Genomic DNA, 19,905 nt, shown 5'->3' on the forward strand with positions numbered 1-19,905 from the left:
CCGTCATCACCCGGGTGTTGATACAGGTGAGACCTGAACAGCACACGTTGCTGTCTGTGTTTAAACTAACTCATTTAAGCCTTGCTGATTTAAACCTTCAAGAACACGACGCGAAAGAGAACTCGCACGCGCTGTGAGAAGATTTGTGTGCGCTCATCCGAAGCGCGCACACGCTAATTTCAGTCAGCGCGCAAATACTGAGTTCTCTTTCAAGTCTTGCGCTTCAGCGGACAAATTCATACAAAAATTATGTCAACATGCTCGTCTTAGCGAGTATCCTAGCAAACATAGTCGGTTATGTCTTAAGTGAACGTATATTAGTCGAGAAAGACAGCGCATGTGTAACAGTATATGTACTGGATCGTGCATGTCTTATAGGGAAAAAAAACTATTCCTGCTGCCTGTTTTTAATGTTAAATCAAACAACAAATAACAAAGAAATCACTCACTGCTCTTGACTGAATAGTTTTTGTAACTTCAATAATGATTAATCTTTATTTATTTTATACAGTAAAGATAATATGCAGTGATATTTTATATTTGATTACTTTATCCATTTTCTGTATGTGAAAACGATTGTTAGATTCCTGAAAAACCTGAAAAGCACTGTTCCTGGATCTGTTTTTTTTTTTCGCTCTTTATTCTTTTTCATGTATTATAGAAGTATCGGATCGGGACTCGGTATCGGTAGATACTCAAAATCAAATGACTCGGACTCGGACTCGAGGGCAAAAAAACGTGATCGGGACATCCCTAATAGTAATTGTACATTATCATATCTTATAAACAGACACGTGACTTTATTTTAAAGTATTGTTGTTAAATATTGTAGACATCGATCCAATCAAAATCCATGTGAAAACAGCTTATATTTAACAAAAGAAAATGACGTGTATGTGTAGCGCATCTTTGACTGATTAAGCCCCGCCCCTGTGGCTGCGGTTCTGCAGCTGGATACTATTGCTTCATACAGGTGAAGTGGATATGGACGGTGAGAAATATAGTGTTCTTACTGTATAGATTATAACATGTTCCACTTTAAAAGCTAATACTGTAGTTGTAAATTGTAAATCATTAAACTGATACTCAATGTCAAATATAGGCCTACATGCATTTAATCATTGCAAATCCTTGAACAAATAAAACATGCATTTAAGCCAATGAGACATTTGACAACAGAAGCATGACGGTGAGTTGTGTGATATTTGTGTCATGATGTGGTGAACTAATTTATATATTAAATGTGTATTTGCTTAAAATACACTTTTGAAAGCTTTCAAGGCTCAAAGTTCAAAGCTTTGTATTAAATGGTTATTTTTATTTAACATGAAATAAATCACATACTTGGTGTCTAAATATTATTTGTAACAACATGAAGGAAATAATACGATTACATAGGCCTAGTCAAACAGGAAACTTTACAACATGTTACACATTTATTAGTATATTTTTAAACAAAAAAATAATAATAATAGGCTAATAATATGTATACAGTCAAATGGGAAATACTTTACAACATGTTACACACACACACATATATATATATATATATATATATATATATGAAATATAAACTAAAATGTTTGTATCCATTCATTGACATTAAGCATAATCAATAGGCTACGTTTTAAAATTTTGCTCATTGTAGCCTACATCATGATATTTTATGTATATTATATGAACAGAAAAGTGACTTTATTTAAAAGTATTGTTTTTAAATATTTTAGTCTTGGCATCTACCCTGATGTGGAGACAATTCTGAGGAGTCTGGAATCTGTAGTGATTCCTCATTTGTTGGGACTTCTTCCAATCCGTTTGGGTCAAAATTTACACAGTCATCATCAACTAAAAACAGTGAAGGAAATCATTAGCTATTTCAGCTTGAACAAGCACAGAGAATGATTTGCATTGCTTTCTCACAGTCAAACCACAAAATAGTATTAAATAAATCACAATTGAAATCTAATATTATGTCACTAAAGGTTTTTCAAAAAATAACTGTATATTTCATACTACAAACATTCTTGACAAATTGAATAAAGCTTACCTGAATGATTAGATTGTTTCTTCTTCTGAATAACTGTAAAAACAATTACTACTGCAATTATTATTAAAGTAACTAAAACACTAGGGACAATGACTGATAAAGCAGTAGTGGTGTTTCCACATTCACAGTCAGATGATCGTGTTCCTGGAGTTGTTTCAGTAAGTCCCAGAGCTTCACATCTGTGAATAATATCCAGGATCAGATGAAGATGATGATCAACAGCACACACCAACAGTATAAATGAACACTTACTGTGTGTGGTAAACAGGATGAAAAAGATCCGTTTGAATAGGTGTCAGCTTCACAATCCGCACATACTGTATCTGTGGAGGGAGTTCCTGTGAAGACAATGACATACAGTTACAGAAAAGATAGTGTTTTTAAAAAAAACGCTCATGCCAGCCTTTCTTTGTAGGCCGTGGATTCAGGTATAGCGATAAGCCTATTTTGCACACACTCCACACGCGTTCTTTCCTTTCAAAATTAATTTAGTTTATTAAAAGCAAAGTTGTTTCAAAATCATTTCTAAATTAAGTTCATAATACAAACAAAAATACAAGAAAAATTAAAGTGGTTAAAAAAAAAAACAAAAACAAAAAAACACTAGTGACCATCCCCAAATCAAACATTTGTTCCTTTATGTCACTTCCCTATCCGCCCTTACGCGGTGACGTATACATCCGTACAACCCAACAGGTGAATGATAATGAACTAAATAAGCTCACAAAATAAAAATACAAATATGGACATAATAATAATCATAACTTATAATAAATAAACTCCATTTCAGACTTATAGACAAATGGCTACGACATTCCAGCCCCTAATTCTTGTTTACAAGTAATAACAAGAACTTTAGTAACTACTAAACAAAGAAAAATAGTTCATTTCACATTGTTCATCTCAAGTCCATTGTTACAATAGTACCAGTCGAGAGACAGAAGATAGGTTAACAGGTTGTTTATTGAACACAAGCAGAGTATCAGGAGGACAACAGGTGAGTAAACAGTTGCAAGTTCATGACTGATGAATGATATGGAGAATGACACAGTCCTTTTGTGATTGCAGAGTGACAATGTAGAATGATACTTGCTGAATGGAGTAGATGACTTCAGACAACACTTCACACCAGATAGAAGACGAGGAGCAGAGCTTGGGTACATGGAGTACAGGTAAGTAGCAAGAGGAGTCCTTGAGGTAAGCATTCAGGTAAGTCCTTGGATGCAAACAAGACCAGACAATGTGACTGTGTGTGAGTGTGTCTTAAGTAGTGCTGGTAATGAGTGTGCTGATGAGGTGCAGGTGACGGTGGTTAGTATTCTGGAGAGGGAGTGCACTGTGATTGGAGGGTGCTGGAGCCTGGCGTGTCTGTGACATCCATAGGGTTATACATTTAGATTCAAACAAAATATTTAGACGTTCGATTCAATGTCCAAAAAATATCCTTTGGAAAAATCTTCTTTCAAATAAATAAATAAATAAATAAATTAGGCCAGTGTTTCAGTGTTTGATGTGTATGTAGGTTTATCAGTATACAGTGCCCTCCACAATTATTGGCACCCTTAGTAAATATAAGCAAAGGCAGCTGTGAAAATAAATCTGCATTGTTTATCCTTTTGATCTTTCATTAAAAAATTTTTACAAAATTCTAACCTTTCATTGAAGTAAATCAATTGAAAGTGGAGGGAAACTCACATTATGAAATAAATATTTTTCTCCAATACTTGTTGGCCACAATTATTGGCACCCCTAGAAATTCTATGAGTAAAATATCTCTGAAGTATATTCCCATTCATATTTACATTTTTTAGCACACCACAGTGATCATGAACATGAAATTGTCCAGCCATGACTTCCTGTTCCACAGGAGTACAAAGATGAGGAAACACAAAGGCCAAATTCCTAAAATAGCTAAAGCATTGAAAATCCCCATTTCCACCATCAGGGCAATAATTAAGAAGTTCCAATCAACTAAAGATGTTACAAATCTGCCTGGAAGAGGACGTGTGTCTAAATGGTCCTAATGCGCGGTGAGGAGGAGAGTTTGAGTGGACAAAGACTCTCCAAGGATCACAGAGATTAGTTGAGTCTTGAGTTTCAGAAAGCCTAAAAAAATGATCAAACAGCACCTACATTACCACAAGTTGTTCGGGAGGGGTTCAAGAAAAATCCTCTGCTCTCATCCAGAAACAATCTCCAGCATATTCAGTTGTCAGACAAGACTGGAACTTCAAACGGGACTGGCTTCTATGTATGAAACTAAAAAAAGAGCTTTTTGGCAGCAAACCCACCAGATGGGTTTGGTGCACACATGGATAAAAAGTACCCCATGCCCACGGTTAAATATACTGCTATATCTTTAATGTTGTGGGCCTATTTTTCTGCTGGAGGTCCTGGACATCTTGTTCAGATACATGGTATCATGGATACTAGCAAATACCAACAGATAAAAAATGAAAACCTGACCGCTTCTGCTAGAAATCCAATAATGGGCCGTGGTTGGATCTTCCAGAATCTGAAATGATTTTGCATGAAGGAATGGTCTCTGATCTCTTGTCAGGTGTTCTCCAAACTCATCAGGCTTTATAGAAGAAGACTCAGAGTTGTTATCTTGGCAAAAGGAGGTTGCAAAAAGTTTTGAATAAAAAGGTGCCAATAATTGTGGCCAATGTGTTTTGGAGGAAAACATTTATTTCATAATGTGATTTTCCCCCCACTTTCAATTCTTTTCCTTCAATGAAACTTTACAATTTTGTGAATTTTTTGAATGAAAGATCAAAAGGATAAACAATGCAGATTTATTTTCACAGCCGCCTTTGCTCATAATTACTAAGGGTGCCAATAATTGTGGAGGGCACTGTATATGAATCAGTGTAAATGTAGAGTCAAAAATATTAATATTTGACTCTAAAGTTCAGCATACTGTCTCCATTAACAGATATTGATAGGCCTTTTTAGCTCACTTGTTTGGGTCTTCACACGCACACGATGAACAAATCCTTTTGAATCCGCTAACGTTTTTGTAATGTGTCCCAGGGGCCAAGAATTTCTAGGTGCCACCTCATCAACCACAAGCACCAGATTCCCAATGCTGAAGTTCCGGCGTTGTTGGTTCCACTTCTGGCTTTGTTGCATTAAAGGGAGGGATTCTTTTATCCACCTTTTCCAAAACAAATCAGCCAAGTACTGAACTTGTCTCTACCGTCTTTTAATGTACAAGTCTTCCCTTTTAAACAGACCAGATGGTAAAATGGGTTTAGCTCTGAGTTGTAAGATGTGATTGGGTGTAAGAGAGATCTTCTGGATCTTGGAAGATGGAGTGATTGGACGATCATTCAGTATTGATTCCACTTTTGCACAAAACAGTATGTAAAGTTTCATCATCCAGCATCTGCTGTTTCACAACTGAGAAAAGCACCTTTTTTATTTGCTGGACTAAGTGTTCCCAGACACCCCCATGATGGGCACCATGAGGCGGGTTGAATGTCCATTTGACGCCGTTGTTGATAAGGTAACTTTGAATCTTACTTTGATTTAATTCTTTCAAAGCATTTTTCAATTCCCGATTAGCACTGACAAAATTGGTGCCATTATCTGAGCGAATTTCCTTCACTTGCCCTCGTCGACATACATATCTTCTGATCGCATTGATACAGGAGTCTGTATCAAGAGTATGGGCCATTTCAATGTTAACTGCTTGACATGTCAAACATGTAAATATAACACCATATATTTTAACAGTGCTCCTTCCTCGCTTAGTCTCGATTGGCCATTGGCCAAGTAATCCATACCAACGTACGTAAATGGAGGGTGGTCCATAGAAACTCTGTCAGCAGGTAGGCCTGACATTTTTTGTTCACCTGGCTTTTGTCCCTTTCGTTGACAAATCACACATTCTTTGATTATTTTCCTAGAAGCAGAGTTAGCATGCGGAATTCAGTAGTGTCGACAAAGGGTTGAAAGCATGTGGTTTCTTACTCTATGCCCTATTTTCTCATGCACATTTCGAAGAATGAGTTTTGAAACATGACTAGATTTCAGTAAAATGACAGGATGTTTCACCTCTTCAGGCAAAGCTGACTTGCTTAGCCTTCCACCCACTCTCAATACTCCAACAATCTCAGGGTCAAGTTTGTACAAATGACTGTATCTTTTTTGAATGCCTCCTTTTAAAGCCGAAATTTCCTCACTGAAATTTTGCACTAACCCATTTTGCACAAAAGATACAATAGCTTTTTCTGCCACAATAAAATCTTCAACAAAAAATGTCAAACTCAGATTCTCAGGTAATTGTGGCTTTGTTTTCTGCTTACAACTTCTCTGTGCCCTGAGTTGGTTCTGCATTTTATTTTCCTTCACTTTCCATTTTAAGACTTCTACAAACTTACGAATCCATGCTACCACTCTTTTTAGATGAGTCCAGTACGAGAAGTAGTTCAAGAGTTGACTTGTTGGAGGTTCCTTTTCATCAGTCACAGAAACACAAGCACATATTTTTTCTTTTCACTTCTGGATCATTATCCAGAATTAAGCTCACCTCTTCCTCTGCTTCAGGCCATTGAGATGGTGACTTCGAGAGGAAGTCAGGTCCATTTATCCAAACTTGAGATCGAAGGAATTCTTCAGTTTTCATGCCTCTTGATGCTGCATCTGCCAGATTTAATTTAGAGCAGATGTACTTCCACTGTGAGGCCTTAGAATGGGTGTGAATAATGGAAATTATTCACAATGGAAAGTTTTGAATCTTTTCGTTGTGTTAGCTATGTATTTCAGCACTGTAGCACTGTCTGACCAAAAGAAAGATTCATCCAGATGAAACTGCACCTCTGCTTTCAACAACCTATCCAAGCGTACAGCTAGGATGGCTGCTGCCAATTCCAATCTAGGTATGGTCGTTTGTTTAAGCGGTGCTACCTTGGCCTTTCCCTTGGCGAATGTCACATTCACTCCTTTGTCATTTAGGAGTCTTAGGTATGACACTGCTCCATACCCAGCCTCACTTGCATCCGAAAAGTTGTGCAACTGTGCGGATGCTATGATCCCGAAATCTTTGGATGTGAAGCATTTGTTCACGCTAAAGGTGTTTAAAGGAATCAACTCATCAAGCCATTTTTAGCACCTTAAAGCAGTATTCAAAGGGACCTTTTCATCCCAGGGAAGTTTGATCCTACATAGATTCTGCAGAATTTGCTTGGCAGAAAGAACGATGGGTGACAGAAACCCCAATGGATCGTAAATTGAACTCACAATGGATAAAATGCCACGTCTTGTCATTGAGTGTTGTTTGATTGTTACACTGAAGGTGAACACATCCTTTTCTATGTCCCACTGAACACCCAGAGCTCTCTCCATGGGAAGCTGGTCTTTACTGAGGTCCAGCATCTTCACTGCCTTGGCTCGGTTTTCCTGAGGAATTACACTGAGAATGGAACGGTCTTTGCAAATCCATTTGTTAAGTCAAAATCCTCCCTTGCTACACAGTGCTGTTAGTTGATCATACAAAGATAAAGCTTGGTCCACCATATTTACAGCTTTTAAACAATCATCGACATCTGCCTGATGGTGTTAGTTACAGCTTCTGTATAATCCCTTTGGTTATCATTAGCTGTCTTTAGCAAGGCAAAGGTCGCTCAGCTTGGTGATGATACTGCACCAAATATATGGACAACCATTCTGCGCTCTTTAAGGTCCTTTGTTATGTCTCCATCAGACCACCAAAGAAAATGCTGAAAATCTACATCTTCCGTGGCCACCTGGTGGAACATACCTTCAATATCAGTCATAAAAGGCAATGGGGCCTTGACGAAATCAGAAATAGTAAAGTAAAACTCCTATCAAATTATTTGTCAAGTTTGGGCCTTGCAACAGTCACACCAAACATTGATGCACAGTCGAATACCACACGCAGCGTCTTTTTGCGTGGGTGCCTAACTCCATGGTGTGGTATATACCATACCTTTCCATTTTCTAGATTCAGCTGGTCACTTGGTACAGTCTCCTGTATACCCCTTTGCAATCACATCATCCATAAACTTTTTGTACTCAGCATAGAACGATATGTCTCTTTTGAATCTTTTCAACAAGTGCCGAGGACGTGTATGTACCATGCTCTTATTGTTTGGCATTTTTACATTGGACTCATGAAAAGGCAAATTTTAATAATAATGTCTGTCTTTGAGTTCTGCAGTCTTTGAGATCATGTCCACGAATTGCCGATCTTCTACTGACATTTCTGTCTTTTCATCGTACTGCTGTTCAATGAAATCTTGATTGATCAACAGTTCCTCCAACTTGCATTTCAGGGACATTATCCTCATCATCATTCATACCATGATTAAGTGGACCGTTAATGACCCAACCAAGGAGAGTTTCACAGCGTATGGTCCATTACCTTCACTGTTGACGATTCTCCATGGTTCCAATGCCTTTGGAACATTGATGCCTATAAGTAGCCCAATGCTTGCATTTATTGGCGTCAAATCAACATCCCTCAGGTAAGACCATTTTCTAATGTCCTTTTCTGTAGGAATGTTGTCTTTGGTGACTGAGATCGACTTGAAGGAAGCCGCTTCTAATCCAGAAACTCTGTAACTGGCCACAAGCTTTACCTGACCCATAGTTTTCAGAAGTATTTTCATCTTTCTTCCTGCAGCATTTAATTGAGACATCAATTCTTCTGTGGAAAACGTTGCAGAACTACCTGGATCTAGAAACGCATACGTCTGCACAACTTTGGTTCCCTTACTCAATTTCACATTAACAGGAACTATAGATAGAGCACAATCTTTTGAAACAGGCCCAATTTATTTCCCATCTTTTAAGGAAACCAATGCACTTGTTATCTGAAAAGATTTTAGGAGTTTGGTCGTTCATGTTTTCTGCTACAGTAGTAACTGCTGCCTTTGCCATTGGGCTTTGTAGTTGTGGTTACTTTAGAAATTCCTCTCGTCTGTTGCGGTTTGTATGTCACCAAATACAGGATCCAATGCAGCTCATGTATCTCTTTCAATGAATTCAAGAAGATCTTTAAACTTGACTTTTCTATTGTGGCTATCCTGTATGCTGCAAGCAATTGTTCTCCACTTGTCACGAAGCTTATGAGGCAGTTTGGAAACAATCGTTCTCAAGTTGGCTGAATTTTCCAGCTCCTCCAGAAATTTAACCTCTTGCATAGTGTTTAAACAGCTATGAAGAAAGAGTGCATAAGATCTTAGAGCTGGTCCATCCTCTGCCTTTAAAGCGGTCCAATTCAAAGCCTTTTCAATGAAAGCAGATGATATTTTTAATACTGTTACCAAAATTCCATTCAAGTTGCTGCTTTGCTTTCTTGTATCCCATTACAGGATCCATGCGCAAGTAACTGCAGACCAGATTTTTGGGTTGTCCAACTGTAAATTGTAATAGAGCCTGTCTTGCATACGGTCAGTCTTGCTTTCAATACCCTGTTCAAATGCTTTAATAAAGGATCTGAACAGCAATCTCCACCGAACACAGGAATTTCCCTTGTTGGAAGAAGGAATGTTTGCTGTTGCTTTATCAACAAAGCAGTTATTTCAATTTGTTTTTTTCAAAACATCTGCAAGAACTGTATTGTCCAAAGTGGATGAGTCCCTTTTATGTTTCTGAGTTTTTTCATGGCTTTGATGCGTTTTCACTGTCGGAGTAGATTTACTTTTTTTTCCCCTTGTTTCTCTTTTTTCCCCTTATTTGAACCGTTGGTGTTCTTGCAGGTGCAATATATTCAGTAGATGGATAAGTACTGCTTGTGTCAGACTTTGCACTTCCTTTTGTGCTTTTTGAGCTCATTTTTTCGAGGAGCGATTCAGATTTCAGGAAAACATTTACCTTAGCATCTGCTGCAGCCATTTCAGATTCCAAAGCAAGCTTTTCTTTTTTTGCTTTAAGTTGAGCCTCTTCCATGTCCAAATCATGTTTTTTCTCCAAAGCATGAGCTTTAGCTTTTAATGCAGCTCGTTCCGCTTCTGCTTGCAGAAAATAGCAAAGGCACTCACTTTACTTTTAGAAGAAACTCTAGATGACTTTCGGGAACTTCTTTTAGAAGGCTTATTAGTGGCCTGAGATACACTATCCATAGGCCCAACAGCACCTTCCAAGACATCACTTTTACCATTTGGATTTTCATCCATCCATGCTTCAATCCCATTCAGAAATTCCCAGAAGAGAATTAACTTCGGCTCATATCAGTCTACGTGGTCAGCCTCCTCATCATCATCATTCAACAAACTCTGCACAGACACTTGCAATTCCATAAAATCCGCCAACACAGTGTTAAAAGTTTCAACATGTTAGCAACAGATTCTTTATTTTCGCCCGCTTCAATCGTAGCATTTATTTCGTTTTGCTTTCTCGTCAAAGAGCCAAGTTTTCCTCTGCGAGATGCGAGTAACTTAAACAATTTCCTTTCGTCCATAATCGCTTTTTTAGCAACATCATCCATTGTCCATCAAACATAAACTTAATTTCACCAAATCATGCTTGTGCAATAACTCAACAATTTTCCGCTACATCAGCATTGTGAATCAGCGATTGCACTCTTCACCATGTACTCACGGAAATCCACGTTCTCCTCTAGCTTGTGGCGCAAACTCCACATTCCCTTAAGTTTTTTTACTTAAATGTGTCGGCCTTTCTTTGTAGGCCATGGATTCCGGTGTAGCGATTAGCCTATTTTGCACAAACTCCACTCCACACGCATTCTTTCCTTTCAAAATTAATTTTGTTTATTAAAAGCAAAAAGTTTCGTTTCAAAAGCATTTCTAAATTAAGAAAATCCAAGAAAAATAAAGAAGTGGCCAAAAAACTGTTAGGAACCACCATCCCCAAATCAAACATTTGTTCCTTTATGTCACTTCCCTATCCACCCTTACGCGGTGACATATACATCCGTACAACCCAACAGGTGAATGATAATTAACTAAATAAGCTCACAAAATAAAAATACAAATATGCACATATAATAATAATAATAATATACATAACTTATAATAAATAAACTCCATTTCAAACTTACAGACAAACGGCTACGACAGCTCTGTTTCCTCAACTGCAACTAATGCAGCACAGATGATACTAAACATGCATAGTTATATCATTTTATCATTTACCTGCTTGTTTGATATATTGTCCAGCGCTGCATTCAGAGTGTTTCACAGCGTTTCTACAGCTACCTTTAATTCGTTCAGTGCAGTAGAATTGTTCCAGTGGCTCACAAACAGTATCTGACCACCATCTACAGGCTTTTTTCACTCTTAACCCTCGACCTAAGATAGAAATGAGTCAGAACAAACCATATTACACAAGTTACTATTAGGAACATCTAGCTTGTATCTCTTCGGATGCTGAATCACCTGCATTAAAAGATCCAACAGATTCAAAAGAATAAAATCTATTTTTAATTTCCAGATGAAGTTAAATGTGAAACACTCACTTGAATCACACACAGAACAGGTGAAGCATTTTGTGTAGCTATTGGGTTCATCAGTGTAAGTGAATTCAGGGGATGCAGCACAAGTTGTGCTGATATTTTCTGTGCAGTGCCTATAAACACGGGCTCCTAAAAAGCAGCACATAAAATTTATTTAATTTCAACAGAAACCACTTTGCCAATGTGATGAAAAATGCATTGTCATTGTATACTGACTTTCTAATTTATTTATTTTTTTCCCCTCTCAAACCAAACAAATGCTTTTATGCAGAAAATATATTCATTAATGCAGATTGCAGAATAAAGCAGTTTATCATCACTGAAGTAATATATTTAACAAACCTGAAAAAAAAAAATAATAATCAAAAGTTAGGAACTTTGAAATTATACATATTGTGTTAAATATGTATAACTTTTCAGTCTTACCAGGAGCACACATTGGACAGCATCTCCCATCTATCTCATATTCAGCATCAGCACATCTACACCAGCAAAAATCATAGTGAAGTGGAACAATAACAGTAAAGAGAACAATAATCTTCAAAGTGATCATGTCACATAAATGTCAGTGGAGTCTCATCAGCTAATATGAGCATTGAGGAAACATTTCCTCAGCTTGCTGTGCCATTAGTAGATCTGATGGATGATTTTACAGCAGCTGACAGTATAGGGGGGTTTTGTTGAAAACTGAGAGACACGAAGACAGTAGTTCAAAAATCAGATCTTGTGCAGGTTGTTTTTTCCACAAGCATCTTGCAGATATTTCCATTCTTTGTCAAACAAACTGAAAAAAAGAAAGAAAAGAAGAAAAGAATCAGCTCACTGTGAACTTTCTTGCCTATACCTTTGGGTTATTCTTAAATTAAAAAGGCACTTTTGTCTTGAGAATATTTAGGAAATAAATCTCTGAAAACACGCTTCACATTCTCATTAGTTTACTTAAAGGATTTGTTCACCCAAAAATGAAATTTCAGTCATTAATTACTCACCCTCGTGTCGTTCCACACCCGTAAGACCTTCGTTCATCTTCAGAACACAAATTAAGATATTTTTGTTGAAATCTGAGAGGTATGACTCATCCATAGACAGAAATATAATCAACACTTTTAAGGTCCAGAAAGGTAAGACATTGTTAAAACAGTCATGTGACTGCAGTGGTTCAACCTTAATGTTATGAAGAGACAAGAATACTTTTTGTGTGCAAAAACAAAACAAAAATAACTTTATTAAACAATCTCTTTTCTTCTGTGTCATTCTCATATTTTGTTTACGTCCAGTCTCGGGTGTGGAACGACATGAGGGTGAGTAATTAATGACAGAAATTTCATTCCTGGATGAACTAAACCTGTGGACCTGCGTCAAATTCTGTCATTTTAATGTTTTCCTAAAAACATCAAAAATATTTCCACCACAGCGTCATTTCCACTAAATAAATCAAATATATTGTTCAATAGCATTTTGTGATGGAAATGACTGTTGCAAAATTTACATTAGAAAACATTTCTGGGAATAAAATAGATGACTCTTTGTTTTAAGTACAGTAAATGCAGAGGAAATGTAGTAATTAAAAAAAAAACATCAGTTTTTTTACATAAATACTACAGTTTTTTCCAATTGCTAACAAGCGTTTATCAATACTTAAAGTACTTTTTCTAAACTCTTAACACAGCAACACTCCTTCATCACACAATTAGCCAGTTAATTTTCTGCCTAAAACCATATTTTGTTAAATAAACAGAAACTCTACATTTCAAAATGCTAAACACAGTATCAAAACACAGCAAAGCTGATTCTAAATCGAGTCTTTCTGTCAAACACTAGCACTAAGTTTTCTATTCAACATGAACATACAGTCAATCAAAGCGCAATGACTGTCAAAATACTAACAGTTGATGGCATTATGAAAACTGCATTACTGTCATGTTTCAGTTCTACTGCAGAAAATATGAAATCCATAGTTTTTAAAATTCACTTTGCTTTTTTTACTGCAGTAATAGTATAATACATGTAAGCCTTTCTTCATTTTTGGTTGAGTGTTGAATCTGTGCATTCTTGGCAACAGAAGAGAGTCATTATGTTTTAGAATAGTAGAAAAAGAGAAGAAGAAGAAAGTAACAGAATTGCTCAGGGCAGCTACTGGTCAAATGTGTCCCCTGCAGAACTTCAGTTGACCCTCTGTTGAAATCTCTTTCTGGGGGTGGGTGTGTGGGTTTTCATCTCACAATTCTGACTTTTTTTTCCTCAGAATTGTGATATATAAACTATAGGAATTGAGATAAAAAGTCAGAATTGTGAGATAAAAAGTCACAATTACCTTTTTTATTTTCTATTCATGGCAGAAATAAGCTTTCATAGGTTCCACATGTGTAACAATCCAGCACACATTCTTCCTCCTCTCCCATACCTCTTCTTCTCCCTTGTCCTGATCCAACTTCTCCTCTCCTCCATCTCTTCCTCTCCCTCACCCAGATATTATTTTCTCTCTGCTCCTCTCTGTTGTTCTTCATACACATTGAACAAAACCGATTCAAAGAGTCATACTGTGTCCATGTAATGAAAATAAATTCAACACCTGACTATTCCTCCAACTGAGATTAGAATATGCTATTTCTCAATATTTCAGTGATCTGCTAATTACAGTTTTTTTTTTCAATTGTTTACACACTAAAATAAAAATTTCCACACAATTTGCAAAATTCTACTCCAATGAGCAAAACACCTCCACAGATTTGCACAACATTACACACAATGTCTGCTTAACCCTTTCCGCAAAACATTACACACAGTGATTTGTAAAACTCTACACACATTTTCAAACCTTAGACACAGATAAGGATTGTGAGGTTACTTCCTTGTCATTACAAAGCCCTGGATTGCCAATGACCACACTAATGAATGAATTGGATAATCACATCCACCAGGCGTGGAAGCACAAATGTGCTAATTTGAAAACGCAGCACTTAGGTGTGCTATAAAAGGCAGCAGGTGAGTTCACCTGTCTTCAACAAAAATGGAAGGAGCTAGAAGAAGAAGAAAAAGAAGAAGAAGAGGGAGAAATGTAATTGGACACAGGGCAATCACAAATGTGCCAGGGCAGCGAGGAGGTAAACATCACCCTTTGCGCTGCTATTACACAAAATGGGGTCCTTCACCACCATGCAAATCTGGGACCCTATAATGCAAATCTAATACTTGCATTTCTGGACAGATTGCACAAGATTGTCACAGCATTAAACCAAGTGAACCAGATGCGGTACATTGTCATTTGGGACAATGTCTCATTCCATCGGGCTGCTCTGGTCCAGAATTGGTTCCATGAGCACCCTGAATAGGCCGCTCGCACCCTGATATTTCTGGATATAAACACTTCAGTCTCACTCATTTTCCTGTCATCATCATCTTAAAGTGTGTATTATGCGCAATATTATTGTGCTGTTGCAGCATTAATGCAAAGACTGATAGTTGTACAGTGTGGTGTTGGAAATTAATTATGTCTTAGTTTAATCATTTTAATCGATCAGGATTAGTTATAACATATGCTTGAATGTGGGATGTGATGCCATATGAGATTACATGCTATATATTTTTAAAACATATTAAACTCACGACAATATTATGTATCTCGATTTTATATCCCCCATTAAAGTATATAGCCTATTGGGAGTTTTTTTTTTTTTTAATGAATAAATTATATAAATAATGTTCGTCGTATGTAATACGATCGGGGAAATTGATGAATGAGCTGCGTAGCCTTTACTGTATGACAGCTGGTAATATAAATCCACCTGCCGGTAAATTCGAGCAACGGTCTGAGCGGCCGTACAAGCTACAAACCAGTAGAAAATAATTTCTTTGTAGATTATACAAAAGCGACTTGGAAAACAGACAAAACAGAAAAGGTAAGAAGCGATATTTGAGAAAAGAGCATATCAATCTAATAGCCGTAGACGCATAGCGGAACTAACTTTACCCTGCGTCACGTGATTTCCGATTCTTGTGAAAAAGGCCTATTTGAAGTCTTATACCTTCCCCCATACTCCCCCTTCCTGAATCCAATAGAAGAGTTTTTTTCAGCATGGCGGTGGAAGGTATACGACCTGCGGCCCTATGACCGTTTGCCCCTCATTCAGGCCATGGAGCAGGCCTGTGATCATATCGAAGCAGCTTCTGTGCAGGGGTGGATTCGTCACACGAGGCGATTCTTCCAATGGTGCCTTGCCAATGAAGACATAGCCTGTGATGTGGATAAAATCTTATGGCCTGATCCAGCTAGACGGAGAGGTGATGAATAGTTACAGTATTCTTGTTGCTTTTACAGTAGTTTTTCTTCAGAGTCAAAGTGTATGTACTTCATGCAGTAATTTTTATTTGTGTACAGATTTTATTTGTTTCATTGATTTCATTGTTGGCTGATTACTGTAACTAATTATGGTAAGAAATACTGTAAGTATTGAAATAAATACTTGAAATATTCAATCTGCAGCATCAGTGTTGTGCAGTGCCTGGTAAGTTTATAGTAGGCCTATTTGTGTACATTCTCCCTATATCTCAAACTAATCACGAAGAATGTTGGGGGTTTGTCACCATTTTTTTTTTTTTCATCTAAATTATCCCTTACATGACAATGTCTGGCCAAAAATCTAGCACATGCTATTTCCTAAAATTAGTTTTTTTACAAATGTGTTTATTTATCACAGCAGTGTGAAACTGGCTGCAATAGTGTCTGATCATTGAGGACTGTGTTGGTTAAATGAAAACTAATAGCATTTTCACAAATGTGTATATGTTTTGACTGAAGTGTGTCATTTTGCAAACAATCTAGGAATTATTCAATGGTGTTTGGATAATTGCGATTATATTTTGAAAAAAGGAACCCGGTTTTCAAAATTGCGTGTAAACAATTGAAAAAAACTGTAACAATGCTTATCAATTGTTTCAGTATTTGTTTTAAATATTTTTTTCAATACTTTTGAGCTGCTGTTGTTGCAATTTTTTTTATATATTTACTATATTTAGTGATTGGAACATTTCATTTCTGACATGCTGTGTTTAAGCATTTGCAAATAAGATGAGAAAGATCCATGATTTTGTTATGGGGTGAGCTTATATGAAAAGAAAATGTAAGCATATTAGAAATGTGTTAATTGACTGCATTTTGTGTGAAAACGACATGAATTTGACCTGACCATGTTTTGCTTAAGTGTTATCAGAATTAAGATTAATTTTCTGACATAGTGTAAATAAACAACTATAGTGAATAAACTGTAATAATGAATTAAATGTTTAAGGCGTCTGAATAAATCTTTGTTTGACTGTATATATATATATATATTCAGGGGTGGAAATGGGGGGTAACGCGGGGGGACGGTGTCCCCGGAGTGAATTTCAAGGGGGGACGGCGTTCCAGTTCAAATTTGGTTTGATTTTTTTTATAGAAATGAAGGGATTTCTGTATTAACACTCAATAGCCTACGAAAACGAAACCGATTCAGCGCAAAAACATAGCGTAATAAAATTGCATGATTAATCATAAAAAGATCGCAATCTGAATTCAAACACCCACGCGATCTTACTCAGTGCTCGAAGTGAGCCGGTACGGTTAATCTGTAGCATAGGCCTACCCACGCTTTGTCTTGCATACCTGCACTTCTCCCATGTTGCCATACTCGATCTAACCACCCCACAGAAACAGAATCAGGCGGTTAATTAATTTTATAAATCGCGTGTTCGGAGCTTTTATAAGCATGAGTGGCGCACCGCACGCGAATCACCGCAGGCGCGTTCACCAGCGCGCTCCAAAGTGTGATAAAATTTGCGCGAGCCGTTCCTATGATAAAATAGAACGTTCTCAATAGAATTCAAATGGGTTTCATTTGAATTCTATTCAGAATGTTGTAAAACGTTATGGAGAAAGTCGTCATGATCTAAAAACAGCCAGTAAAAAGACTGATGAAAAGAGGGGAAAACATGATGATGATCCTGCAAGCTTTTTAAACGTCTCATGACCACCTTTACTAGAATTTATCACGTTCTGTTGTATTTATTGTGGTACATTTTAACTAACTTGTTCAAGAATTTATAATATATAATCTATTAAGACAATAGATTTAAAAAAGAGAGAAAAAAAGTTAACATTGCCCTAAGCATGCAATGAAGAGTCATCAATGGTCTAGCTTTAATTATATCCTTATTGTAACAAATGCTATGGTTAAACAATTACAAGAACTACTTTTTCATAAGGCCAAGTACAAGTTAGAATCATGGATCTTCTTGAATTATTGACTAAACTTTAGTTTTCCTCATGTGTAAAATGTGTTCTGCTAATATGACAGATATGCCCATTAGGAAAAACCTGGCTGTATTCCAAGAATCAACAAGTTCGGTATAAGAACATTTTATGTAGATAGTTTGACTTCCCATGGTACTTTGTAAACAATTAATTGTTAACTATAGGCTGTTTTTTATTTTATTGCAGTTGTGTTATCAACCAGCTTTGCATGTGTGGACCATTTTGCAAAAATAAAGCAACAAACAAATAAATAAACCTCATGAGGGAGCAAACCCAAACTCCTCGCAACCAAGGAAGACAACCAGTCCCCCATCCCAATTGGAAGTGAACAAAATAGAGTAAATTACCCTTTGAAAGTAACTTGATACTTCAAATAAAGATTGCATCAATTACATTGTTACACCAGTAGGTGGCGAAAAATGATTGTTAAAATGTATTTGTCATTGATTCATTCATTACAAAGAACTGTTCAAAAACGTTGATTCATCTATGAAACAAGTGACATCTTTTTAATTGAGTCATTGAATCATTTATTCAAACCAATTTTTATAAAATAATAATTCATTCAAAAAAATTAATGTTTTTTGTAAATAGACTGCAGCAATTAACATGATGTCAGAATCAGTAAATTACATTTTTTTTTGTCTATTCAGAATCATGGGAGAATTGTGAAGACTATTTTAAAAAAGGTGATTCTCAATTTCCAGAATCTTGCAGCTTATTGAGTAAAAATCAGCAGTTGAAATTATTTCAGCGAATATTAGAATAAAACTGCATGTTCAGGTAGCAATGTTTTTTTTTTTAAACTCTATGGTCTATGGTAACATCCTCAAAACAAAAAGTTTTATAAAATGATAAACATCACATTTCAACCCTTTTAACCATTGTTTAAGAAAAGGGATGAGTAAATATTATTATATTTACATTATTATCCAAATTATTTAGCTTTTTACAATGCACATCAGCTTCCTTTTGCATTAAAACTGGATTCACCTTTAAATGTGTAATTGTTGATTTTCAAAGTATACTAAATTGAGAGGTAAGTAACCATCCAAAACATTCAGTTTTCTTTAACCTGAGGACAAATGTATTTAAAATGTTTCTGACCTGTTCAATTCAGTATGCACCACATATGCAAATTCCTAGACAATGTATCTTTAATTTGGCCAAAATCAAACAGGTTATTTTCTCCAAGCAAAGATTCTGATGAATGAACATGTTTGTGCCACACACAGTTCATAAATGTTGTTCATTGGCCTTTCAATGTGCTTGCTTGATAATTAAGAAAATATTGTTTGGAGGAAACATGAAATAGGCCTGTTTGATGTTAGCAGATTATATAATTGTATAATATTTTATATTTAAATACATCTGAAAAGTCATTGAAAGTAAAAAAAATTCCCATATAGAGTCCCCCCAGTGAATCTCAGCCATTTCCAGCCCTGTATATATTATAAAACTGCACATAAAAAGCAAAAAAAGCATTTTAATAGAAATTAAACCCTGAAAACACGTGAGAGGAGCAAAAGCAGGAAATAAGGCAAGAATACTTTCACTTTAGAAGTTTAGTCAAAATGTGAATGAAACTTAGAAATAACACTTATCAAAGCGACTCATAACGGAGCCATAATATCAATTGGTCAGTTGTCGACTGCCTTAAAAATATGGACAGCAAAAGGCTGTTGTGTTCGTGATTATTTAGTAGTTTAAAGCTCCATGTCAGCTACAGGTTTTCATTTTTAATAAAACACTAAAACTACTTACCAATACCAGCTGATAGATTATAGAGTAATTTCACGTCTGTTTCTTTCACAAAACACTGGTCAGTGGTCACAGCGAAAACAAAATCGTCAGCTGAAAGCAGGAAGTTGACAGCATTGACAGTCGACAGTGACATGCAGGGGTGCCGTTGACACGGGGGACAGGGGGTCAGGACCCCCGCAGTTTTGAAAAGAGAGAAATCGACCCCCGCTCTTTTGATAAGGGCTCAGTCACACTATATCATATTTTAGCTTAGGATATTTTCTTTCAACTGAGACCATTTTCACGTTTCTGTGAGCTTTCGTTCGTAAATAATCAACTGTTTTGTCGCGGATGTGAAGAATGCGCTCTCGAACGGAGAAT

General features: G+C 36.5%; 1 protein-coding gene across 1 annotated transcript; it reads right to left on the reverse strand.

The window, feature by feature from the left end:
- Positions 1–1,340: 1,340 nt before the first annotated feature.
- On the reverse strand, positions 1,341–19,863 carry LOC125280488 (tumor necrosis factor receptor superfamily member 14-like). Its single transcript, XM_048211059.1, has 7 exons — positions 19,546–19,863; positions 11,919–12,276; positions 11,496–11,621; positions 11,173–11,328; positions 2,300–2,385; positions 2,048–2,226; positions 1,341–1,845 (listed from the first exon to the last, which is right to left on the reverse strand). Exons 2-6 carry the CDS (start codon positions 12,043–12,045, stop codon positions 2,221–2,223), a joined length of 501 nt encoding a protein of 166 aa, XP_048067016.1. The 5' UTR covers positions 12,046–12,276; positions 19,546–19,863; the 3' UTR covers positions 1,341–1,845; positions 2,048–2,220.
- Positions 19,864–19,905: the final 42 nt, after the last annotated feature.

Source organism: Megalobrama amblycephala, linkage group LG12, assembly GCF_018812025.1.
Source record: "Megalobrama amblycephala isolate DHTTF-2021 linkage group LG12, ASM1881202v1, whole genome shotgun sequence".
Taxonomy (NCBI): Eukaryota; Metazoa; Chordata; class Actinopteri; order Cypriniformes; family Xenocyprididae; genus Megalobrama; species Megalobrama amblycephala.

Coding starts and splice junctions, on each gene's coding strand:
- LOC125280488 (XM_048211059.1), bottom strand. CDS start 12,045: ATGATCACTTTGAAGATTATTGTTCTCTTTACTGTTATTGTTCCACTT. Junction 11,329..11,495: donor CTGTTCTGTGTGTGATTCAA/GTGAGTGTTTCA, acceptor TTTCTATCTTAG/GTCGAGGGTTAAGAGTGAAA. Junction 2,386..11,172: donor ACAATATATCAAACAAGCAG/GTAAATGATAAA, acceptor TTGTCTTCACAG/GAACTCCCTCCACAGATACA.